The sequence below is a fragment of the Hyperolius riggenbachi genome, chromosome 1, assembly GCF_040937935.1.
Source record: "Hyperolius riggenbachi isolate aHypRig1 chromosome 1, aHypRig1.pri, whole genome shotgun sequence".
Taxonomy (NCBI): Eukaryota; Metazoa; Chordata; class Amphibia; order Anura; family Hyperoliidae; genus Hyperolius; species Hyperolius riggenbachi.
The window spans coordinates 509,164,966-509,191,437 of record NC_090646.1 but is presented as its reverse complement, the minus strand read 5'-3'; the positions used below and the strand labels follow the sequence as shown (position 1 = coordinate 509,191,437).

The 26,472-nt window shown below is 40.9% G+C and overlaps 1 protein-coding gene across 2 annotated transcripts in view; it reads left to right on the top strand.

Moving 5' to 3' along the window:
* The window catches only part of TMEM132C (transmembrane protein 132C), a 762,868-nt gene that overhangs the window by 288,256 nt on the left and 448,140 nt on the right, over window positions 1-26,472 (top strand). For both annotated transcript variants that reach the window (XM_068243755.1, XM_068243763.1), the window contains exon 2: window positions 2,211-3,096. In XM_068243755.1, the coding sequence (XP_068099856.1) occupies window positions 2,211-3,096 (886 nt within the window). The remainder of the gene's footprint in view (window positions 1-2,210; window positions 3,097-26,472) is intronic.

The following is a 26,472-nucleotide window of genomic DNA, read 5'->3' as shown; positions in this document are numbered from 1 at the left end:
GGCGCGGTCTCCGCACGAAAAGCGCAACAGAGACAGGCACGCCACCCTGACTGACCAAAGACAGACAAACACGAAAAGAGAGAACGTGAACGCTTGATAAACGGTTACCTCACCGAGCCTACAGCAAGCGTTTGTATCAGACAAGACAGAAAAACGGAAAACAGGAATATGAGAGGAAAGATCCACTGCTCTTTCCACCAGAGCGAGTGCGATCCGGGTTCGGGAACAGGATAGGGAAGATCCACTGCTCTTTTCGCCAGAGCGAGTGCGATCCGGGTACAGGAACAGGTTAGCAGATCAGAAGGATCCACAGCGGCTACCGCTAGGGGCCAGTGCGATCCAAGCACGACAGACAGATGAGGTAGCCGGTAGCAACCGCTGCTCCAGCTTACACTCTAAGAACATAGATCAGAAGGATCCACAGCCGCTACCGCTAGAGGCTAGTGCGATCCAAACAAGACAGACAGATGAGCAGAAGGGGCTACCAGTAGCAATCGCTGCTCAGGATAGCACCCCCCAGACAGACAGAATGATTTCCTGACGACCACCGTCGGCGACAGGACAATCGCAGCAGAGAGGCAACACAGACAAAAACAGATAAACAAGCTAACTGCACTAAAGAAGCTGCCTAGTGCAGTCCCAAGAATTACTCTAAGATAACTTTAACAACCAACAGAGAGGGCTGACACTTAAGGAGTGTTTCTCAGTAACAAACCAAGAAAGGATGACCAGCAAAGGACTCTGGGAAACATGGGCTTTTATACTGCCAGCCTTCAAAGGAGGCAGGTAGGTGATTTGCATAACCAATGTATGCAAATCCCTCAGCAGCAGAACAGGTCTGGAACTTGCAAAGAAAAGACAGGTCTCTCCTCCTGACTGAGACCTGCAGCCCACAGACTAGAGGAATGGTCAAACAGCTGTCTGCCTGTGCAGCCAGCTGAGCGGATCATTACATGTGATACTTTATTAACTACCACTGAGTAAACCTTAAATGTATTTTGTAAATTTTAAACATAAAATAAAAACCATGGGATAGCTGTAAAAAAAAGTTATTTTTAGGAGTAGTGAGATATGTACAGTTGTTTACCTCATCAGTTCATTATAACCCTGGATTCTTTGTAAAGTTGACTATGAGGAGAATCAGGATGGCAGTGGACCAAGAAGATCAAAATATCCAGAATAAGATATCAACCTCCCTGGCGGTAAGCCCGAGCTGAGCTCAGGCTAAGCCGCCGCGGAGGATTTCTCAGGCCACGATGGGCCGATTTGCATAATTTTTTTCTGTTACACGCAGCTAGCACTTTGCTAGCTGCGTGTACAAACCGATCAACGTCATCCCAATCATCGCCATGGCGATGGGGGAAGCCAAACAGGAAATCCCGTTCTGAATGGGATATCCTGTTTGCTCTGATCGCGGGAGGCGATCGGAAGGGGATATGCCGCTGCACAGCGGCTATCATGTAGCTAGCGCTAGGCTAGCTACATGATTTTAAAAATAAGAAGTGCAACGCCGCCCCCCTGGCAATTTTATTGTAATACCAGGGGGGTTAAAAAAGCCCTGTGTAAGATAATTGTCTTAATTTAGTTGAGTTTTTTTAAGCACATATGTATTAGTACTATGACACACAGAGATTCATACTCTCAGTTGAGAGTTTTGGGCCAAATGCTGTTCAGATGCGTTACTATCCTAGATACAAGTACTAACAGTGCACCAGTTGTTATGGAGGGAGGCAGCTTCCAGTGGGTGGGCTGAGTAGGAGAATAATGTGTTCAAGGATAGTTTGGGTGTTAGATGTCATTAGAGATTCAGCATGTCAGATCCTTAGGCGATGTCAGGGGGCTCCTGTATGAATGCTAGATTCTCAGCCGAGGTAGTCCTTGACTCCTAGACATTCGCCTCGGCCCAGTTTAATTCAATGTGTGTACATAACTTTAGTGGGCCTGTGTATTAAAACGGTTCTGTAAAAGTGAGAAGATAGTTCCATCCAAAGGATTTTATTTTTATGAGAAATGTCCTATTTTCAGGTTGGATAGTTTGGTATATTCGAGTATTATTTCTTTTCACCAAGCTAAAAATGTTACTGGCTGTCAACCAGTTACCCACATATTTAAACTCTTAGCACACAATGCTTTTGGTATTTTATATATGCTATTCTTCATTCATTCAAGTAATTTTTTTATTGAATATTGTTTGTTTTTGTTTTTTATAGGAACACAATCTAGAGGAGCCCCTGAGAACTTCCAGAGATTTTCAGCACCATCAACATATCTACCTGTAAACTATCGAATTACCACTGCAGAAGTTGCCTTTCTCCTAAAGGAGAACAGTCAAGATTTAATGAGGAATTCTAGCTTGCAATCAAGAGTTGAGTCTTTTTTCATTCACAAATCTCGAAGAACTCCAGTCTTGAATGCTAGTTATGGACCGTTTTCTGCAGAAAGGGACATTCCAGAAGACCTTCTTTTGTCCTCTAATGTATTCGCTGCTAACAAATTTACTTTCAATTGGAAACTGAAGACTTATCTAATCAATGATAAAGTATATCCCAACAAACCAAAAGTACAAGTTCTGTTTTATGTTTCTGGAAGAGACTGGGATGATTATAGTGCCACTGAAAAGCTACCATGCCTAAGGTTATTTGCATTTCGAGAAACCAGAGAGGCAAAAGGAAGCTGCAGGTTGCAAGGGATTCTGGGCTTGTGTGTAGCAGAACTGGAATTCCAGCCACCATGGTTTACCTCTCCTGCCATTGTTACAGGTCGTAAGCGAAACCCAGAACAATCTGATGGTATTCCTGTGGAGCTTTACTATAGTATTCATGCAGAGGATGATAAAGCTGAATGCACGAATGAGGAAGCGAGGAAAGGGAATGCCATCCGTCCTGGCAGAGACCAAGACGATGCTTCTGTGTCTCACCTACAGAGGATAGCCTCTATAACTTTATATCGTAATCCAGAAAACTCTCAGCTTACGGAACTCAGACTGGACAGTAATGTTGCCCTCTGGCTGCCATCAAAGCCTGCCAGACAAGGGGAAGTTTTACAAGTATACGTCACAGTTGCGAACAATTCAACACTGGATCAATTTATGCTAAGGTACAGTATCTTTAAACATATTAAGCACAGCACAACTCTCTTTAGAAGTGTTTGTAGAAGTTATACTTTTTAATATGACTTCAATTACTAACTCATAGGCATGAACCAGGTTTTGTAGGTTCCTACATTTTAGAAACACAACAAATGACTTTATTATTATAGATACTGTATTTATATTGAGTGTCACACTATTCAGAGAACGCCAAATTGATTACATTACTTATTTTTTCACAAAGAGACTCATCTAAAGTTCACTCCAGAGTCTAAGGCCAGTTTTAGAAATGAGTCAAACAACTTGCTGGTATGTTTTTGTATTGCGAGAGGAAAGTAGCGTGTCTAAGAGGAAAACTATACAAACGTGAGAAGATCACACACTCTACACGCAATGATCATATGCAATGCACTTTTTCTCCTGAATTTTCTCCTAGGAGATCACTTTTCATCTTCTCTTTAACTACCTGACGACTGTCCACACCAATTGGCGTGAACGTGTCGGCAGCCCCAGGACCACTCCATGCTGATTGGCGAGAATGGCTACCTATGGGGCCTGCAAGAGAGCGCGCGCATCTCCGCTCTGATGACGGAGCTCCGCTCCGCCTTCAGTCTCCCAGCGGTGATCACTGCTCAGAGACTGTTAGATGGCAAAAACACATCTAATAACCCTGTACAGCGCTGCGATCTAAGGCAGCGCTGTACAGGGGACAGCCGTGTGACACGGAATTCCCCTCTAGAGGCCGGGAAGTGATCCGCTGTCATAGGCTGAAGCCTATGACAGCCAGTCAGGCTGATGGGGGGGAGGGGAAAAAGGGGGGGATTCACTTGTGTGCTGAGTTGTGCGGCCCTGCAGCGAGGCCCTAAAGCTGCAGTGGCCCATTTAGAAAAAAATGGCCTTGTCACTAGGGGGGTTTAAGACCTCAAGTGGTTAAAACAACTTTCCAGCACAAAAAGTAGGTGAAAAAGTTCTCTTCTGAGTATTTTCTTTCTTGGTGGTTTCAAAGACATTTTACCGAGTGAAAATATCACCTAGGAGAAAACTTGGGATGAAAAGTTAATTGCATATACCGGTAACCCCTTGTGTCCTGGCTAGGATTCTAAATTGGCACTTTAACTCTCCAGATGGCTAACCATTCAGCCCCTAATCAATACATACTGTATATATGATAGTTTGTAAATGTAAGATTCTGTAATCTCAAACAACTAGAACACAATAGGGAGCACTCCTTTCACATAGAAAATATATATTCAATTTATTTAAGCAAATACAAAAAGAGTATCAACTATATGAATCGTGTTCAGTCTGAACAGCTGAAAACAGGATACCATAACCAACATTGCATTCCTTTTTGGAATCTTTAGAGGATTGTAATGCTAATATTGTGTGGCTGGTAAGTACTTTCGCCATTGGCATGGTATACAATGCAGCCATCCAGAATTATGTTGAAGTCCAATGCAATGCCGGCCGGCTGCAAACATGTGGGTCTTCTTAGGGTATTGGAAGAGAGAGGAGGCAAGACATTCTGCAATTTTAGTATCAATAGAGTGTGAATGATTAGCAGTGAGGTGTACCTGTATTATAAGTGTTTTATGAAATTGTAAAAAAGTCTGAAAACTACTTAAGCCATCGCCTTTTTATGTGCTTTTCTGGTGGTAGAGGGAATTGCCCTCTGTATGAATTTCTATAGAGACCTAAATGGCATATATCTGACTGTATATTGTCTGAAAAAGTACCACATGGAAATATAGGAGCAAAAGCTGTGTTTTATTCACTTACTTAATTGTTGCATCTTGTTTTGGTGAATTTTTGTTTTGACAGGTGTTAGGTTAGGTTCACACTCAAAAAACGGTCAGTTTTGCGAACCGTGCGCTAATGGAATGGTTCACAAACTGATGCCCAATAAAAACTGAATATATTTTGATCCATCCAGTCTGAACAAGCCCTTCATTGGAAGTTAGGATCAGGTGGACATGTTGGGACATCTGTCTCCAGCAGATATGATTACTGTGATAGACTCTGCCAGGGAAAAATTGATTAGTGTATGGGCACTTTTATTTTAATACTAATCTAAAATCTCAAAACAAGTAATTATATAGTAATTGTCATAATTGGGGAGGCAAAAGATGTGCAGTAGTGACAGAGGTAACCAAGCTGGATTTAATTTGAACAGGTAAGCATATGCCATTGTTGAGTAAAAATACTGGAAAATAGTAACTCCAATGGTGAAAATTTTTTCATTAGCTTTATCATAACTTTTTCATTAGAAGGGTGGCCAAACAATTTGTGGAGCAGATGTTTGTAGAATCTTGGTTATCCGGCTTGGATAGAGTTTGGCTGAAGTCGGATAAGTGTGCATTCTGGTTGCTTGAGACTCAATGTTAAAAATAGGCCTAGCTAATACAGCACTATACTCCACTCTATGTACATACCATTAAAGGAATACTATTGATTAAAACAACTTTTTTTAATGCTGTATGTTAGGGCATACATTACCACATGTACTAGAAGCCATTTCCTTCCTCACACAGCTCTGCCTCTCTGCTGTAAACTCCCCCGTCCATTTTAGATACAAAAGTGTTGGGCTCTTCAAGGGCTAGATCATGTTCCCGCATGGGGGGGGGGGGGGGGGGGGTTACTTTCAACTCCTCAGTGTATAGTTTAATAATCACCTTGCTGAAAGAATCTTATTCAGATGGTGGTAAGGGGTTGAAGATTCCAGCAATGTATGTTTATTATCTTTGCTTCCCTGACAAAGATCTGATAAAGAGCCTAATAATGCCTTTGTAAACATCATCTCTCCCTCTACACATAGCAGCCTACAAAGCAGATGTAGCCTGGAGTGAAAAGTCACAAGCAAGCCAGTCAGGCAGGAATAGTATATACACATCTCCCTGCTAGTTACATTACAGCAATATTACAGCACATCTAGCTACATGTTACCTCCTCAGATCAGCCTCCTCCTCCTCATGTCTCCTGCATGCTGTGACGCAGTGAAGTATATTTGTGAGCTGTGTGAGGAATGACAAATGATTTTTATGCAGGGAGAGAGGGAGAGAGAACTGGGTGAATAAATAAAGTGCTCCTAGCACTAGTGGTAATGTGTACCCTAATATAGAGTATTGCAAAAAAAAGTTGTTTTAATTGATAATGTTCCTTTAAATCTGTATTAAATGTTAAAATACAGTCCTTTTACACTTTATTAGTTGCTGCCAGTTGTAACTGAAAGGACAACTGATGTACAGTCCAGTGTCTATGTTTCCCTATGGCCTCTTTCACACTATACGCTGCAAAACTGAATTGTTTTAATTTAATGCACAGATGTAATTTAATGCTTGGAGAAAAAAAAAAAAACATTGAAATGCAATGCATAGCAATGCATTAAAACGCATCACATGTAAAAGGGCCTTTAGGGCTCAATCACATCATTGACGTAGATTGACAGGTGATAGATTGAGCCCCCCATACCATGGACCATGCGTCCTGGTATAGCTCAGGGTGCGGAGCCCCACACGGCCAGGGCTTCGCATTCTGGCTATCCCAGCCTGCATGGGGGAGAAGGGGCTAAAAACGCTCGGGAGGGGGGACCTCACATTGTTTTTTTTTTAATAAATTTCCCACAATCTGATCATAAAAAAAGTAAAAAAAAAATAGGAAAAGATGCCAGGGATCTTTATACAGCCATACTGTGGCTGTATAGCTATCCCTGGCCAAAGCGTTGCGTCTGCGTACAGACGCCCTGGAAACCCCATCAGGAAATTCATTGCTCTTTCTTTTGATATATGTAAATGTACTCTACCATTAGGTTTGCTACATTATCTGTCATTTACCGCAATTGAATGTATACTTTTTTCCTTTGACACTTTAAAATTGAATTTCTCAAAAATTATAAGGTCTTTTTGAAAAAATGTTTTTCCTCTTGTAGTCACTGTCCCCCTCAAAACACCCTGCACATTTGGTGTTTCTAGCACCTAAGATGGCTTTGCTATTAACTGCTAAAATCGGCGGCCATTCGCCTGACATTAAAGTGTATGGCGGTCCGCCCGGTCCGCCTGTTCAGACCAGTCAGAAATTACCTATCGAGCTATCTATCTGCCAAAAAACTCATGGTGCATAAGATTATGGAAAATCTCGGATTGAAATAAGTATAGGGCTACACGTCTAAGGAAGGGGGAAGTAGTGCCCTGAGGGGTGGTTACTATCAAGGGGTGAGTATATATATATATATATATATATATATCAGACTAGTCCAGGGTGGCAATTCTACAGAGATAGATCAATCATCCTGAGTAATATAGGGATTGTCAGGCTTGTCGCCCAGTCCCCTTAGAGACCTTTCCAAAAGCAGATTAAAGTCTACTGCATATTTTTAGATAGATCCTTTAACTTACATTAGGATTCTCTAAGGGTACTTGCCAGCTGCTATTTTGTGTATGTAAATCTACTGAATTTGCTCTTTAACCGTTAAGTGGTAATGATTGGTGAACTGTGTTAAAAGTTAAAAAGACTACATTATAGTCAAGTTCACCTAATATGTCATCATGATGAGTATGATATACCAAGGATTGTGAGGCAAGACTGCACTTCACGCTTTGATAAGTCCACTTAGCAGTGCAGTATCCCTAGAGGGTATTTTAAAATGCTGGGAACTATCCATTTGTATGCACATGATAAAAATGGTTGCATTGGCAAAAAAACATAATTATGAGAAACAATAATTCCCTAGCTTTCCCTGTTTCCTTGCTTTGCTTAATAATACAGTAAAGGTCAACCAAGCAATTAAATAACAGATAGAGCATAGGTAAAATCTGGGAAGAGTCTTCTGCTAAGACTTTCTGATATTGTCTCAGACAGTGGTTTGCATTTAGAATGAATGAATAGCTGGATCTTTTAAAATCCTTTGACTCTAAATTCTCTTTGGATCAAACACTTAAACGGCAATCAATATACTGGGCAGACTTAGAGCCTTTTACAGTGTATCTTCCTTCCTGTTAGTTATAAAAGCTTGTGAAGTGTCAGGGAGAGGAAGTGGACTCTTTGTCATCAGACAAGGGCCTGGGAACCAGCCAGGGAAGCATGGTGGCTTAGTCGTTAGCAATCTCGCCTTGCAACGCTGGATTAGAATCCCAGCCAGAGTATCTGCTTGGAGTTTGTATGTTCTCCAGTGTCTGTGTGGGTTTCCTCTGGGAAATCCATTTTCCTCCCACACCCCAAAAACATACAGATAAGTTAACTGGCTTGCCCCTAAATTGGCCCTAGACAATGATACATACACTACATTATATAGATATATAACTATGATAGGGATTAGATTGTGAGCCCCTCTCAGGGACAGTTAAATGACAAGACAACATACACTATGTACAGCACTGCAGAAGATGTTGGAGCCATATAAATCATAATTAATACTAATTAATAAAGGCATGAAGTCTAAAGTCTCTCTACCAAGCAGTCTATCCTGCCATATAAAGAGGAGTGGGATGGGAGGACAAACAAAAGTATTCTCTCTAGGTGCTCAAGTGGTAACTACAGTAGCAACTGATAATTCCCCAGCAAGACTGATCTCTGGAGATAAAGCCACTGACATAAGGGGGCTCGTATAAGCAAGATTGTGTTGGTTGACAAATATTTAGTGTGTTTACATATCTTAGAAAGACAACCTGGTTGTTATACTATCCAAGAAGGCTTGCTGTGAAGCATCTCTTAGGTTGAGGCCCTTGAGCTCCATCAGCTAGCAATTGTGACTAATCAGAAGAGAGGTGAAATTAACCACCAAATCAAAATTATTAGGGAAGGGGAAGGAGAAAGGGTAAAGCAAAAGAATATCATAAATCCATTAACGTTCATGGTCATGTCAGTCTCCCAAAAAGCATCCTTATCTAATCAACATTAGTTTGACAGAATGACGAAACATCAAATAGGGTGAGCTTTATTTTATTTTATTTTATTTTTTTAATCAATGTGATCATATCTGCCAGAAAAAGTAACTCATTTACTATCAGATAAATTAGCAGCAGTGAGAATCCATATAACAATGGCATCTGTGGAACTAGGAAAATAGACTATATTTGCACCAATGAGCGTCTCACTGAGTTCTATTATATGTAGGATCTTCCAACTAGAGTATCAAGAAAATATGACTACAATTATGTAATCAAGTTCACTATGTTTTTTTTTTTACTATTTATAAGATGTTCTTGTCTATTGCAGTTAGAAAAAAAGGCATATATTTTGGTGAGAAAATAAATCTCAAAACGTGTTAGATGGTTTTCCCCTGAAATAATTGTTAGACAATTAGAGCCCCTGTTACACCTAGTTATGCCCATTCTTGGGGGCATAATTGGGCAAGGGGCTAGTAGGTCATTAGAGGAGCAGAGGTGACAGGGGACAATTTTGCAGAAAATCGGGATAAAAAAAAAAGAATAACCTCCAGAGTTGTAAATAGAGATATTTTTCATGCTAAAACGTCTAACCATTAGAAGTTCATTTAGTTGCTTATTCACCTAGTTAATATAATGTGTATTTAAAAAAACAATTGTTCAGCATATTTTAATTATAATGCTTGTGTTCGGATCACTGCCAACTCCCCCATTTAATTAGACAGCAGTCATTTGACTTTTTTTTTGTAAGAATATGTTCTTAACGTCTTAATGAGATTTCTTCACATAACTTGTAAGTTCAGAGAAATGTAAATAGGGTGTATCTCCTGCAGAGTATTAAATCTTGAGGGAGCCGTGTTAGTTAAAAGATTTCTCCTCTTCTGCGAGATGTGTCCCACAGGATTCCTGCAGTTAAAGCGTTTATAACTCACCGCACTGAGAATTAGACTAATGGGCAATGATTTGGAGCAAATGAGACCTTAGAGATGTAAAACATTTACTCAGTTCACCCGTGGTACAAAAAAAGGCTGTTACATTTATAACTTCTTATGTTAAGTATGTTGAATGAAAAGGGAACATAGTTTACCAAGATTATAATCTCAACAATGCAGTTTCTTAAAGAATACCCAGATAGTTCATAGTGACTCGGAACCACTAGGAATGTATAAGGCTAAGAGAGATCACACAGTCCACTTACTGAAAAAAAAACCTTAATATAATTGTTCTTTTTTAAAATAGAAGGTATTTGTTATAATCCAGCTTTAAAGAGAACATGTACTGAGTAAAAATATGTAAAATAAACACATGAGGTTACTTCAAATAAACATTACATAGTCACCTTGCCATCAGTTCCTCTCAGAAGCTCACCATTTTCTTCTGACAATAATTCCTCCCAGTTCTGACACTATTTTGTCAGATCTGAAATATATCAGTTGCTGTCAGTAAAATATCAGTTGCTGTCAGTTATATCTGAGAGGAAAACTGATGTACCAGGTAATGTCCATGTTTCCCTATGGCTCAAGTGGGCGATGTTACAGTTTAACTGTGTGCTGACCAGAAAGCTGTTATGGGTAATGGCCATTTTCAAAATGGAGGGTGGAGAATTCCCTTGATCACAGTGAACAACCAGGACGCTGGACAGGAGAAAGACACTAAGGAGTAGACTACATGGAAGGTAAGTATGACTTGTGTATGCTTATTTTGACTTTTAATTTTCAGTTCAGGTTTTCTTTAAGTGAGTAACTGTAGTTTCCCATGATGCATCACACCTAAATATGCTAACCATCTTTTTATGCACTTGAAAGCCAGGCACACCTCATCAGTGCATTGTATGAACTAATGTGGTCTATTTATGGGTCCTTTTATAGAAAAGCCTTACCTAAAAGTTAAAGTTGAACGTAATTTTGACTTATTAAAACAGAAGGTATTTTGCATCATTCAGTTTTAAATGAGCAACTGTATATTCAGCCTAATATCTTTAACTGAGAGAAAAAATATGTTTTTTCTTATTTTTATTTTATGTCTAACAAAAGAAAGACAATTTTTTGTTTAGTTTTTTTGTTTACTTCTGTAAAGTTCCCGGGAAAACAGAAAACGAATGGGTTTTTTTTTCACTTAAAAACAATGAAAAGCATTGTGTAATGTCTTAGAATGATGATACACAAAGCAGCTATCTAACAACACCAGATGCTCATCACCCGATCCAATTTCTTATGAGAACAGAAGGAAGAAGGTTTATTTTGCACATCAGAGGTTGTGGTTATCTGGTAGGAAGTACAACTTGACTATAGGTCAAACGGTGAATTGGCCTAAGGTAGAGCATATGCTTAATGAAAAAGTGGGTTTTGAGGGCACATTTAAAGATATCAAAGGTTGGGAAATGATGGGGGTGTTGTGGCAAAGGACTCCAGAGGAGGCATAAAGCACATACAAAATCTTGTACACATGACTGTGAGGAGGTGATTCTAGAGGATGACAGTAGAAGATCATGTGCAGATCTGAGATTGTGATTTGGTTGGTATTTTGAGACTAATGAGGAGATGTACACAGAAGAGAGATTGTGGAGAGTTTTGTAAGTTCAAGTTAAGCGTTTGAACTGGATGCTCTGGTGAATTGGTAGTCAATGATAGTGGTGCTCATCCAATATTCGGGTATCCGAACTATCCAGATAATTCAAACTTTTTGCACTATCCGAACTCTGAATAGTAATTCGGATATTTTCTTAAAATCCGATCAGCACTATCCGAGCAAACTCGGTTTTCCCATCTGAAATCCGAAATCCAGGCGGATAGTTAGTTCAGATATCCGAGCAGAAGCCAAAATCACCTTCAATGGCAAAAATCCCTTTCGAAGGCATTCAGGCCGAGAGAGAGAAAGAGAGAGAGAGAGAGAGAGAGAGAGATTTGGGGGGGGGGGGGGAGGATTGGAGGATTTTAAGTCCCCACATCATCAATAAGTGTTTCCCTTTAAAAAAACATGATGCTACATGCATTGTTTACCCTAAAAAAAGTTTTAAAATCAATTTAAAGCCCACTTCCGGTTTTCTACCCGGATATCCGAATCCGGGCGGATATCTGGGATAATGGGTTCGGATATCCAATTCGGATTTGGATTCCAAAATCTCAAACTCGGATATCCGATTCGGATTGGAAATATCTGGATATCCGGATCCGAATTCAAACTAGATTTTGAAAAGGGGTATCCGAGCAGCATTGGTCAATGAAACGTTTGGCAGAGAAGAGCAGCAGAGGAAGAGCGGGAAGAAAGATGAATGAGGAAGAGCCACAACAAATCCATCTGGAACACAAACTGTTGCAGATAGACTTTCTTAGAATAGTAGTGCACGCCACATAGCATTAGCAGTCCACTGAGTTTATTTAGTTCTAGAGTCAATTATCAAAAGAAATTGCAGGAATTGTAATGTATATATATTTTATAATATAGTGTGGACAGTACTGCGCTCAAAACTGTTAAATGCTATCAGTCAACAAAAGTACCAGTTAAAATGGATATGAATATGATTACTTAACACTCACTATGCAGTATAATAACAGAATCCTTTTTAAACAGGTTGGAAAACTCTATAGATGTTCAATGTAATTTAGTTTACTTTTCATTCAGTTATTTCTTAAGAATCCGTACAGCAATTTTGTCCCTTCAGATTTCTTACGTAAAGCAGAAAATGTCACTTTCATATGCATAATCTAGATAGTGCATTTGCCTTTTTACAAATACTTTTCAAATATTCTTTCTTTTTTTTAAATTATAAAGCTCAAAACAAACAAATGGAGCCTTGAAAAGCTAATTTGGTGGTGCGCTTTCTCCGTGCACTGAATGTGCTGGGAACTCATGGGTTGCTAGGTTGCGAAATCTCAATATAATGAAGAATATATACTGTAATTTACATATTAAAAAGCAAGCCATCAAGCACAAGGTATGAGGTGAAAATTACCATATAAATATGTAAGGTTTATTAAATACAATAATCTATGCCTTTCTGTAAGATATAATGGGCCTCTATATACATTTCACTTCGCATTTGTGCCTAGAATTCTCTACCGCTCTTTCTGGCTGTGCAAAGTGGATTGAATAGGCCGATTAGATTGTCAAAAGGTGAAGATAATTTTACATAACCCTGTAAGGTATTATCAAATAAAGTTTATCTTCAAACTTACCATGTGTGAAAGATACAAAGATGCCACTAAGAATAAGTATAACTCCCTGCTTCCTCTTCAAACCTCCAGTCAGGATGCCGTCCAACAGGTATCCTGGTTTTTAAAGCCTCGTACACACATCCAGTGTTGACTGGCCAATTCTACCACTTCCATGTAGTTTGAGAGCTTACCTACACAATTTGCACATGGTATTCAAAGTCTGTTCTCCCTCATACTGCATGGTGGTGGCAAAATAGGTCATTTAGTGGGTAAGCAAAATTGGATGTATGCATGCACCTTAAAGATTAGCTACCGATGGTGAGGATTAAGGTGTGGAGCTAGTTTTGTGACCTCACAGCAGTTTTCATGCTAATGTCTAACTTTTTGCTGCACAGTTTCCTGCAGGGATGAGCAGAAACTACGCCAGTGCGAATTTACGCATCGTATTTCGCATCTACGCATCGTAGTTCATATGCGAAGTTTCAAACCTACGCTTACGAATTTACGCGTAGCGAAGTACCGCTACGCGTAGCTTACGCCCACTATGCGTAGTTAACATGTGTATTGCGTAGTGAACTACGAATGCGTTACTTGCGTCTAATTTTCCGCATGCGATTGTATGCATACAAATTTACGCATTGGAAAGGGGAATGTACGTATAGAAGGGTTCCCAGTATATGCATTTCTAAAGAAATTAATGCATACAATTTTCTGCATACGGGCATAAGTATCCGCATACACTACGCTTCGCCCTATGCGTAATTGCGTATTTTAATGCGTATTCTACGAAATGCATACGAAGCGAATATTTGTTTTTGAAGCTGTAGTTTGGCGAAGCGTAATTGCGTAAAACTATGCGTATTTCCAGCGTAGCGAAGTTGGCTGACTACGACCATCCCTGGTTTCCTGCACATTCTGCAGGAAGTGGATGGAACACTTTTTTACCTTTACATTTTAATGAGGGATATAATCTTTATATTTCAATTTATAATTTAATTAATTTATTGCGGAAGTACATTTTTTAAACTATAGTCCCCCCCCCCCCCTCCAAAAAAAATTAAATAAAATAATGAACCTATGAGAGCACATTTCATGCCTTACAAAATCAGGTATGTTTAAATGTAAATTGTGTTTTTACCTTTAAGAAAGCGAATTTACGGCTTGAGCCATGCTTCATTTTTTCCTTCACTGCAAATAAAATATACTGCTAAAATGATTTACAGCGACAATGTGAAGAAAATATTCAAAGAGTACAATTTGTGACCAGCCAGTGCCACCTTGTGGTAAGCTGGAAAAACAACATGCTAACACAGTTGTAACTGAAGTATGATTTTATCACAATGATAATTGTGCATTCAAAGCCACTTGTAAAGTGTGAGAAAACGCGGAAAAGCCGCCGCATGTGCCAAAAGCAAGGCGGCTGACTCCGCGTCCAACACGGCGGTTTGCACGCATAGACACGCGTCAGGTAGTATGGTGGAATGCGGAAAAGCCGCCGCATGTCCTGACAGCAAAGCGGCTGTTTCCGCGTCCAACGCGGCGGTTTGCATGCAGCAGCGTGCGCTTGGTGTGGCTGGGTCTGTTAGTGCACATAGGCAGATGGAGAGCTACGCGCGCGCGGGCCTGAACTCAGGACCTTTATACCAGCAGGGGAAGTGTCAGCTGATCAGGAAGATCAGCTGATTCCTGCAGCACTCATGATTGGCTGAATGGCTCGGGCGGGGCGGCAGAGTCCAGCAACTATATATTCTGCTGCTTGTCAGTTGCTGGTTGTCTGCCATTGCTAACACTTATGTGAAGGCACTCAGACCATAGTCAGATCCTTACAGTGTGTTTGAACTAGGTGGACCTGGGAATTCACACTTAGCCAGATTCTGTTGATAGCCTAAAGTACTAATTGAATTGTATTATTTGTTAGACCAGTTCCAGGGTGTTGAGATCAAGGCCCTCACACCCAAGACTAGGAATACAGTGTATCTTCTGTGTATTCTCTAACATAATTCCAGGGTGTTGAGATCAAAGCCCTCACACCTCACAAGATTAGGGAACTGTATTGTCTTTGTGTTATATTCCAGACTAGTTCCAGGGTGTTGATGATCACGGAACTCACACCCAAGACTAGGGAATTGTATTATCATTTATGTTATACTCCAGACTAGTTCCAGGGTGTTGATGATCACGGAACTCACACCCAAGACTAGGGAATTGTATTATCGTTTATGTTATGCTCCAGACTAGTTCCAGGGTGTTGTGACTACGGACCTCACACCCAAGACTAGGATTGTGCTACTACTGTATTACGTTAGCCCAGTTCAGGGCAAGACCTTATATCAGCAGCAGGGCTTCCTGCAACCCCAGCCTCGGTCCCTCGCTCAGGGGTCCACAGGCTACAGGAATATCACCCACAGTCAGGGGTGAATTCCTCAGGAGTCTTAGGCCGCCAGCTCCTCTGGTGGTCTACACTCAGAGTTGTTACAGTTGCGCCAAACACTTACACTCTCTCAGGTGTCTAGAGGTTAGACATATCTGATTATTGACGATTGCGCAGATCCTCAATAATCGGGTATATCTGTATTCTTGGGGATACTGCGGATCGCCAAGGATCAGATTCTCTCTCTGGTTGCTGACACCGATCGTTACATAAAGCAACTCTAAACTCAAAATAAGCTTTAGAGATAGTTAATTGTATGTGGTAAATAGAATATTGGTAACATAACAATGTGTATACCCATAGCAACGCTCATGCTACCCATGTATTGCAGATTTTGCTGACTAGACACTGTGTAGTACTCTGATTATTTAAGTTCTGTGAAAATTGATATGTGCAGTCTGTGCACAGCACAACAGTGGTACTGGGTTTTAGTGTGTCAAGCCCATTGTTTCTGTGATTATGAATTCTTGGTGCTAATAGTAAGAAGTTTTGTAATTTTTTTTATGAATTTTTATATTTTGTATTTTTTATATTTAATGGCTCACTGCCATACTTTCTTTCCTCATGGGAGGAAAGTAAATTATTTCTTTGACATCACTTCTTGCCTGTATATTAGTTTCTTCATATTCTCCTCATTCTTCTCTAATAACTTTCAGCTGACTCCTTTTACCTATTTTCACGTACCGGTATTTGTTTTGTTCTCATTATAGAGATGATAAATAGATAGATAGATAGATAGATAGATAGATAGATAGATAGATAGATAGATATAATTGTTTTTTTTCTGCTTGCTTTTGTAATGTCTCAAATCAATTTGAGGATGGCTCACAAGGATGAACATAATGAAAAGACAAATACTCTTTCTACAAAGTCTTTATGGGATAAAAATACAGATTTTTTCCTGAAATGCACCATTTAAGGGTACTTAAAGAGAAACTCCAACGTAGAATTGAACTTTATCCCAATCAGTAGCTGATACTTCCTTTTACATGAGAAATATAATGATTTTCACAAACAGACCATCAGGGGGCGCTGTAGGGCTGATTTTGTGCTGAAACCCCTCCCACAAGAAGCTCTGAGTCCCGCGGTAGTCTGGGCAAACTGCCACAATGTAACAATGTTCACAGACAGGAATTAGCTGTTTACAGCTGTCTCTAACAGCCAAAACAGCTAGCAGCAGCTACATAACCTGCCCACAGTAACAATGTCACCATGTAATACATGTCAGAATGTGAATCTGGGAGAGGAAAGATTTTACAATGAGCAAACACTGACTAAATCATTTATACATAATTATGGTAAAAATGAAGCACTTTTTTGACTACATTATTTTCACTGGAGTTCCTCTTTAAAGTGATATATAGCATAATAAGATAAACATTTTTATTTTTGGTACCATTTGTATTTCTGGTACCAAACCTACTTATAACTCACCTGTGTTTCCTTTTTCTTTTTTTCAAAAGTCAGCTAGATAGTGTTCTGGTAGGGCTGGTTGACAGTGGAGCACACCCTAAGTGACTGCAGCTCTGGTGCTTTGAGTCCGCCAGTAGAAAAACACAATATAAATGTTATGTGTCTTGTCATTGTAAGGGTTAATAAAACAGTTCTATAAATCACACAATCTCTTCTCTAAGCAGATCATAAAATGTGTTTAGCTGAGGCAATATCAGTCGCATATACTAGTCAACCAGTAAAGTCTTCAAACCTAGATTCTTAACCCTCAAATCGAAATAACTACCGTATATAAAAACCTAAGAGACATTCTTGTTTAAGATGATTTCTAAAGTTGATGTTTATCCCTTTGGATTATTTTCACTTTAGGTTAACTTTAGGTGTATGACCTTTGCAAGGAGCCAAATCAATCACCAGGTAGCCTAAGTGGGTATCTAAGCCTAGGTTGGGGTGCTGAGCTGTGATGCGCAGCACAATTTCCTTTATGCATCTGAGTGTATTCTTACAGTTTTCTTTTTCCTTTACTGCTTTACCCATCTATTTTCAAGCAACTTGAGAGTGGTGGTTTACTGGTGATGAAAACGTCAAGGAATCTACAAAAAAAAAATAACAAGAAAAGACCAGGAGCCAGATAATGTAGTATGTTTATATGTATACAGTAATGGTAGATCATGGTATACTCACAGAGATTGGCTGCAAAGCTTGCAACCACTGCTGAAGGCTTGTGGGAAATTGCCAGCTTCCGCTTGGTATCCAAATTACTGGAATTCAGGGACAAAAATGTTGCTATCCTATCCAGTGTTTTTTTTTTTTTTTTTTCTGGGGGGGGGGGGGGGGGAGTCCAAAAACTATAAACTATATCATCCAAACAGAGGTGTACTGATAACTATAGCTTGTTTTAAGATGCCCAGTAATGATTAAAAAGATTTTAAAAAAGGTGAGGTAAGCCTCATAGAGGCACTTATACCTGGTAGCCCTAGCCGTCAGGCATTGTTGTTTTGGGTACCTGTGAAATGTATTGTCTCATTTTAGTGCTGAATAAATTATATTGCCCAAGACCCTTTGGCAAATTTCTTCAAGAGTCTTTTAGCAACCTCACTATCTTTGAATATGACCAAGGTGAATATTGCACTCTTTTACCAACTAATAACATTCAATTGTTAAGATGGCATCAAAGATTTATTGGATTACTTATGATATTCATGGTACAGAATCCTGGAAATCTATGGAGATGCATCAGTAAATCAGACTTAGCATGTCCTATTATCCCACATTTAAAGCACTTTATTGGTTGGGTTCAGTGGTTTGCTGTGTCCAGATACAGTACTGCTCAGATACTATTTATATACAAAAGAAAAAATACAGTGCAAGCCACACCAGTTCTTTCTATCATCCCATTAATATCAATTCAATGGATAGAAATTAAACTAATTTCTGTAGAAAAATACATTCATTCACAAAAAATCATACATCAGTCTGAAAAGACAGACAAATGACGAGGAAAGAGGGACAGAGGGATTTGGCCGCTCTGAAAAAGGGACATGTGGGAGCTATGCATACAGTATGGTTGTTGCTGCAAAATGAGCTTGGGGAATTCCTACTTGCACACTAAAGAGTCTGTGGGAGAAAATAAAACTTTAATAATGGATGTAATCGTGTCACTACTGAGGCGTGAATCAAATTTATACAGGATGATAAAAGGAGGAGCTTAGTATGAGGCCTTCAAATATGTCTGTGAAACTTTGATGCTTTTAACTATACTGTGAACTTATGCCCCTCACATTGTTGTCTCCCAGCTTGAGAGCACAAGGCTATTTTAATACACTTTACACTAAAGATTCCAGATTGTGATTTAAGGTTATTTGTAGCTTAGAATGAAAGTAGGGTCATGCATTTTTTCCTTGCCTTTTCTTTGTATTTTAACAGTGGGTGTTTCCACCTTTTGCTTTATTTAGATTTATACTTTGTGCTTCAAGGAATGTGAATTTGCCCTTACCCAGTCCATCGTTTTATGTATTCTTTTTAGGCCTTCAAAGTTTGTAGATTTTTGTTGAATTTTTTCTTTAAGAAACTGAAAGTAAGCAGTACAATTAATATATTAATTGACTGCTACCCAGGAAACTATGGACCTATACTAAAATATGGCCACTTTTCTTACTTTGTACTTTGGACTGCACAAGGTAAAATCTATGGCTTGTTGTGGCTTACTTGTGGCTGCTTAAGCCTGATACTCCGTAAATTTTACTAATATCACTACCACGTTCCCGACGGGATCCCTGCTGCTGCTTAACATAGCTGTTTAATGACAAATGAGTTCCGTGTACCATCCGTGCAGGCTATGAAATACCTGTGATCACCTTGAGCCAATCACCGTGATTGCATATTATTATTTATTGTATTTATAAAGAGCCAACATATTACGCAGCACTGGACAACAAATATATACAATGATACAAGGATGACAGAAATAACAAGGTTATACAACATGGAACAAAGTTACACAAGGCAAATTATACAAAATACATGATGATGCGATATGGGCTGGTTAGGTAGGCCCGGTAATACAAGCACAGGTTGTCATAGGAAAGGAGCACACAATCCTGTGTAGACTACATTAGGGAAGGGAGGACCCTGCCAGAGGCTTACAATCTAAAGGGGTGGGGTGGAAACACTAGGTGGGGATGTGAGGGATTGCTTTAATGTGTTGAAGGAGGGAGCAAGTCTGATGGGCGGTGGAAGGGCATTCCAGAGGGTGGGGGCGGCTCTTGAGAAATCCTGCAGGCGGGCATGGGAGTGGGAAATGTGTGGGGTGGTGAGGCGAAGGTCATTGGAGGATTGGAGGGGGTGACCTGCTGTACACCTGTGAACAAGCTCTGAGATGTAGTTTGGGCATAGGGAAAAATAGCTACGTAGCCCAGAAGAGGTGGTGATCACTTTCAACCAATCACAGTGATTACATAGAGAAAAATAGCCACGTGGCCCAGAAGAGGTTAAAGAATAACTGAACATATAACCCAATTATTGGACTTTAATTTCTTAATTTCACTGCAATAATTCAAAACAGTGGAGAGCATAGAAGGGGGGCCGGACCTACCATGAAGCAACCTGAATTATGTGATTCAGGGTAGCAGACTGTGGGGGGCGGTATCAGTATTGTCAACCATCAGTAAATTTACTGGCAGTCCTGAAAAAAGTTGTTCATTTACCCTGACAATGAGATCCGTAGAGACTGATAAGAGTCTGTGAAAAAAAGCTGTCTGCTCTCTGCATTATTGTTCTAATGACTGCATGTGCACAGCCACAGATAAGAAACAAAGGTTGAATTTGTAGACTGTCCCTCCTCAGCTCTTTCCCCCACCCCGTGGAGAGCATAGATGCGGGGCCGGACCTACCATGAAGCAACCTGAATTATGGGATTCAGGGTAGCAGACTGTTGGGGGCGGCATCAGTATTGTCAACCATCAGTAAATTTACTGGCAGTCCTTCCTCAGCTCTTTCCCCCACTAAAAAAAGCTGCCATTCTCTCACCTATCAGCATCCAGCCACCCACTTACACATCCGCACTCAGCTGTACACCTATCAGCAGTCATTGAGTCATCTACTAGCACCCAGCCACCCACCTACACATATGCACACAGCCACACACTGAACAGCATCCATTCACTCACCTATCAGCACCCAGACACCCACAAACACATCTGCAATCAGCTGTACAACCATCAGCATCCATTCACTCTTCTTTTAGCACCCAGTCACCCACCTATACATCCGCACTCAGCCATATACCTCTCAGCACTCATGCACTCACCTATCAGCACCCAGCCATCCACCTACACATCTCCACTCAGTTGTACAACTATCAGCAGCCATTCACTCTTCTTTTAGCACCCAGCCATCCACCTACATATCCACACTCAGCCGTATACCACCCAGACCTCATCTATCAGCACCCAGTCACCCACCTACACATCCACACTCTGTACAACTATCAGCACTCATCCACCCACCTACAAAGCTGCACTCATCCGTACACTTATCAGCATCTATTCAGCCACCTATCACTCACCTATCAAATATACTGGGGGGAAGGGAGGCATGCTCAAAACTTTCTTTTGGCAGCAAAAGGTCTAGAACCTGACCTGCATAGAAAAGTAAAAGAAATCCAGGAAACGTGCTTAGCTGAGAAATGTCTGCAACACTCATCAACACTCATCTGTGTTTAACCATAGGGGGCAACTGGAGGATAAGTGAATTAGCAGTTGCCCAACTGCAGTCAAATCCAGCACCCACAGTAAGAACCCTTTCACTACATCCAGGAAGGCTAGGCGGAGATGACTTTGTTTAATACTAATTTACACAATGTTCATCAACGCTTAGTATGTTCTGACATAACCCAAGTTAGAAGTGCAAACAACTATATAGCAAATAATTAGAAAAATAAGTTCAGTAAATAACATATCCTCCACTGTTCTTCTGTATAAATAAGCAGTCTTTATGGTGTGCTGTTCTTGAAACCATTCCTGAGACTTAAAGTGCCTATACATAAAAGAGTGAACAGGCTACGTGCCCCAAAAATGCCCCAGAAATGCCATTATTGCCACTGAAAGATTGCATATTTTCGGCATAATTGCCATTTTCAAGATACTATTTATTTAAAAGCCCACATTTAAAAAGTGGTGATCAGACCCAACTGCCAATTTTAACTGCTCATGGAGACCACCATTTTGATAATGCCAACCTCCAAGGAAAAGTGTGAAAACAGTGGAGTTTTTAGACTTGATGATCACCACATTTGCTCTTATCAGTATTTTGCTAATAATGATGCACAGGAAATCCTATCAGCTCCTAAGTGGCAAAGCATTAGTTCTCCTCTTTTCAGTGTGAGTGCCAGTAAATCTTTTTTTAATTACAAGATTTTAATTATTAACTTTTCACCCTTTTGGGAACTGATAACTACTAATGTACCCCTGTATATTCCATTGGGAAGGGGCTTAAAGTGGAACCGTGACCAAGAATTGAACTTCATCCCAATCAGTAGCTGATACCCCCTTTCCCATGAGAAATATTTTCCTTTTCACAAACGGATCATCAGGGGGCTCTGTATGGCTGATATTGTGATGAAAACCCTCCCACAGTGGGATGTCAGGACCATGGCCCTGACAGTTTCCTGTCTGAGAACCTCATTGCATTGTGAGGAATACCAGCTATTTACAGCTGGGTCCAACTGCCAAAAAAGCAAGCGGCATCTCCTTCCACTGACATTACCTGCCAGCAGTAAACATGTCACCATGTGGTAAATGTCAGAATGTAAATCAGGGAGAGGAAAGATTTTACAATGGGCAAACACTGACTAAATCATGTATACATAATTATTGTAAAAAATAAGCAATTTTTTTATTACATTATTTTCACTGGAGTTTCTCCTTAAATCTGACGACCCATTCATATTTAATTTGCCACCATATGTTGCTTTCAGATGCCACCATAGGTTGCCTTCTCTTTGCTATTACCCTCACCCAGGCCCGGCCCGCTCATGAGGCGGGGTGAAACCTTTGCCTCAGGCGACAGATCTGGGGGGGGCGGCTCCCGCCTGTCTGTAGATGCTGGGTGCCGCCCGCTGAGCTGGAGGGGTAGCTGGCAGAAAGGGGGTATTGGGCCTAGCGGTTGGGAGGGGGGTCGGACCCCCCCTCCCTCGCCTGGATCCCCCAATCTGCGCTCCTCCTCCAGCGTTAAGTAACCAGCGTGCATAAAGATGAAGAGGCAACGGGCGGGGGAATCACTCACCTCTTCCGCATTCCATCGTGTGCTCCACTGACGTCACTTCCGGCAATGCCGCCCACTGTATTGTAAGTGGATGGCCTTGCAGGAAGTGACGTCAGTGATGGAACACGGAAGAGGTGAGTGATTCCCCCGCCCATTGCCTCTTCATCTTTATGCACGCTGGTTACTTAACGCTGGAGGAGGAGCGCAGATCGGGGGACCCAGGCGAGGGAGGGGGGGTCCGACCCCCCTCCCCACCACTAGGCCCAATACCCCCTTTCTGTCAGCTACCCCTCCAGCTCGGTTCCCCCCCCCACCCACGGCTGGTGGGGGGGGCGGCGATTTTTTCTAATTATGCCTCAGGCGGCAAAAAGTCTAGGGCCGGCCCTGCCCTCACCTACATCCTGGGTAGACATGAAGATGAAAAAGAGTCCCTTGTCCAGCAAGTTCCTTCCACCCACCCTATGTTGAAAAGTATGCCTGACCTGGTATGATTACAGAAATTGGAGGACTGAATATTTGCTCTCTGTCCCTTTCTTCTTACAAAGGAAGCAGAAAGTGATAGAAGCAGTGTAATAAGGCTGCCTCAACTGGCCTTTGTGCTTGCTCAGTGCATGCGCAGCTGGTCACATGCTTCTGGCAGCTTATTAGAGAGCTCTGTTAATGGGACTGCACTGTTCTGGCAGTTGCAGATGCTCTGTGACTCTTTCAGATGCTGTGTGGCAGTTGCAGCCTGATCCCAGAGCAGGGATAAGTGCAGTGACAGTGGTGGAGACAGCAGCAAACTGCAGGAATGTACAGCTACCTTTCATGCTGCAGGAATCTAAATCTATATTTTATATACTTCCGGGACATAAACTATAATTTATGAAATTGTTAGAAAAAACATGTACCGCGGTTTGTAGTATAGGGTCTTAGTAGAAAGACAGTGACATAAAGAAATGTGCACACAGCTGGTAGTACTTATCAATTCACTTACCGTGGTTTGTAGGAGATGCACTATTTTTTGCTTGAGGCCAGGCAATAAACCCAAACTTTGTAGAACACATTCATTTTTAGTATTCAAAACATCACGACAAAAAGAAATTTTGATGAACATTGCATCTTAGGCTGCTGGCAAGAATTTGAAGAAGATATTTAAGAAATTTAAGTAAACTGTTCTTTTTTCCTCATTCATTTTATATTTTGTACATAAAAAAAGAAAGATACAAAACAGACAAAAAGTTATCATCTACTGAACTTAATCCCTCTAAATAGTGAAACGTGCTCAAGTCATGAAGGTGTCAAGGGGCTGATTTCTTTTTTCACTAAAAGAAGCCTTTTTGGCAATAGCAAAACATAAGGAAAAAAAAGTCAAAAAGAAGGAGGAAACACGCTGATGTGTTTGTGGTAATGTAATAAAAATAAAACAGCAGAAATGCTGCATAATTTAAGGTGACATTGATTCTGAATGTCCCATTGAAAGTAAATGGCCCATTGAAATAAATGACTCCTCACAAACCCCTTAGAAAAGTAATTGATTTTGTCTGGCCTGAGCAAGTGCAATGTAGCAGAGAAAAGGAGCAGAAAAAAGTACCATTCGCTGTATCAATGCCTTCATGACAGATCAACCTAAGTACATGTGAGGTATTAGTTTTGCAGAATAAATATTAACTTTTGGATAAATGGGGAAACTGTTTTTAAACTCAATCCTGGTCTCATTTAGATCTGGCAAAATGATCACAATAAAAAGTGATATTTGTAAAAACAAGTTTTATCCTGAAGTAAAATACTGAACTATAAAGCTGCCGGTAACGCTACAATCTAAAGGCTCACCCCCACGCGTATGTAGTTTGCAAGTAGGCATGAGGTTGTGACTCCTAGGATTAAATAAACAGTTTAGGCCCCTTTCCTAGTGTTAATAGTGACTACAAACCCAACATGAGGAACATAAATAAACAGTAAAACATGTGACTAATCAGCACCACCTTGTGGTAAGCTGGAAATATAACATATGCTAACATAGTTGCTACTGAAGAATGGTTTTATTACAATAGTAAATGTGGGTTCAAAACCAATTTAATGGATGAAACAGAGTCATACAATAAGGTCACCTTGGTTTAGGGCAATCAAAATGAAGTCAGTTATTAGGCTGATGTCAGGGCACACAGTAATATACATGGCTGGGTCAGAACATATTAACATATGACCATCTACAGTATATGACCATTTATGGGTATAAAATTACGCCCAGAAACATGTGCACACTTATTGCCTTGAATGTGTCCCTGCTGGCCAGAGGTAATGTGCACACTTCTTCCTTTCACTCACCTAAATTTCTTGTTTATTTCTCCCTCCAAAGATAAAGTAAGTGGGTAATTAAGCCAGGGGCGTTTCTAGGTTCCTGGGAGATCCGAGGCACCCCTGGGCACCAAGAGGAAAATGAAAAATGGGCGTGGCCATGCTGAAGAAAGTGGGCGTGGTCCTAAGTGGGGCCAAATGTACATGAACATAGAAGTGGTGTAACTTAAATATATTCGATAGGCAGTATTTCACATAAATAAGCCCCTCACCTGGCTTCTGTCTGTCTTGTTTTCGACTGGCTGGCCTGTGTGCTGTACTCGGCTAGCGGTTATGCTGGGCTTGCTGGTGGTGATGCTGGGCTGCCTGGCTGGGGGTGATGATCTGCCGGCCTTGCTTTGCTGGGCCTGGGGCTTTGCTGGGTGATTTTGGGGGCTTTGCCGGGCTGGGCAATTTGCTGTGGGCTTCACTGGGGTGAGGGCATTTTTGGACGCTTTGCTGGGCTGCAGGCTTTACTAGGCTTAGCTGGGCTGGGAGCTTTGCTTGGCTGTACGCTTTGCTGGGCTGGGGCCCAGAGGCTTTGCTTTGCTGGGCTGGGGCCCCAAGGCTTTGCTGGGACTGGGGGCTTTGTATTGCTGGGGCTTTGCTAGGCTGGGCTGGCGGCTTTGCTTTGCTTGTCTGGGGCCCAGGGGCTTCAGCATATGTAGCTAGATATAGATGCCTTCAGGATAGGTACCTAGGTATAGATGCCTTCTGTATAGATAGCTAGGTATAGGGGTCTTCAGTATAGGTAGGTAGGTATAGGGGCCTTCAGTATAGATAGGTAGGTATAGGGGCCTTCAGTATAGGTAGGTAGGTATAGGGGCCTTCAGTATAAGTAGGTAGGTATAGGGGCCCTCAGTATAGGTAGGTAGGTATGGGGTCCTCAGTATAGGTAGGTAGGTATGGGGCTTTCAGTATAGGTAGGTAGGCATAGGTATGGGGCTTTCAGTATAGGTAGGTATAGGAATAAGGACATTCACATTTATAACATAGCTGATCAAGAAATCATGATTTTCATCATTTCTCTGTATTTTTTGTTTCAGCTAATGTAAGCTGTTTTTCAAATAAACTTTTAGACCATTTTGAGTGCTGACACCCAATCTACAACTGCAAGCGTAGGAAAAGGGTTTACGTGGTCATGAAAGTAGCTTCCACAAGGGTCATTTATAGTTACAGTCTAAAGATTTATGTGGACCTCTATGCATACAGAATTTTGTGATGAGATCCCTGTATGTAGAATGTTAATTTCTACAAACCATGGAAGTGCTTAGTACACTTTCCTTGACTTATTTGTTTATGGGTCCATCAATAAAGGATTTATAAAACAACTGTAGGCATAAATCAGGAATGAAATAGTGACCATGTAAAAGATCTATACATTTGCAT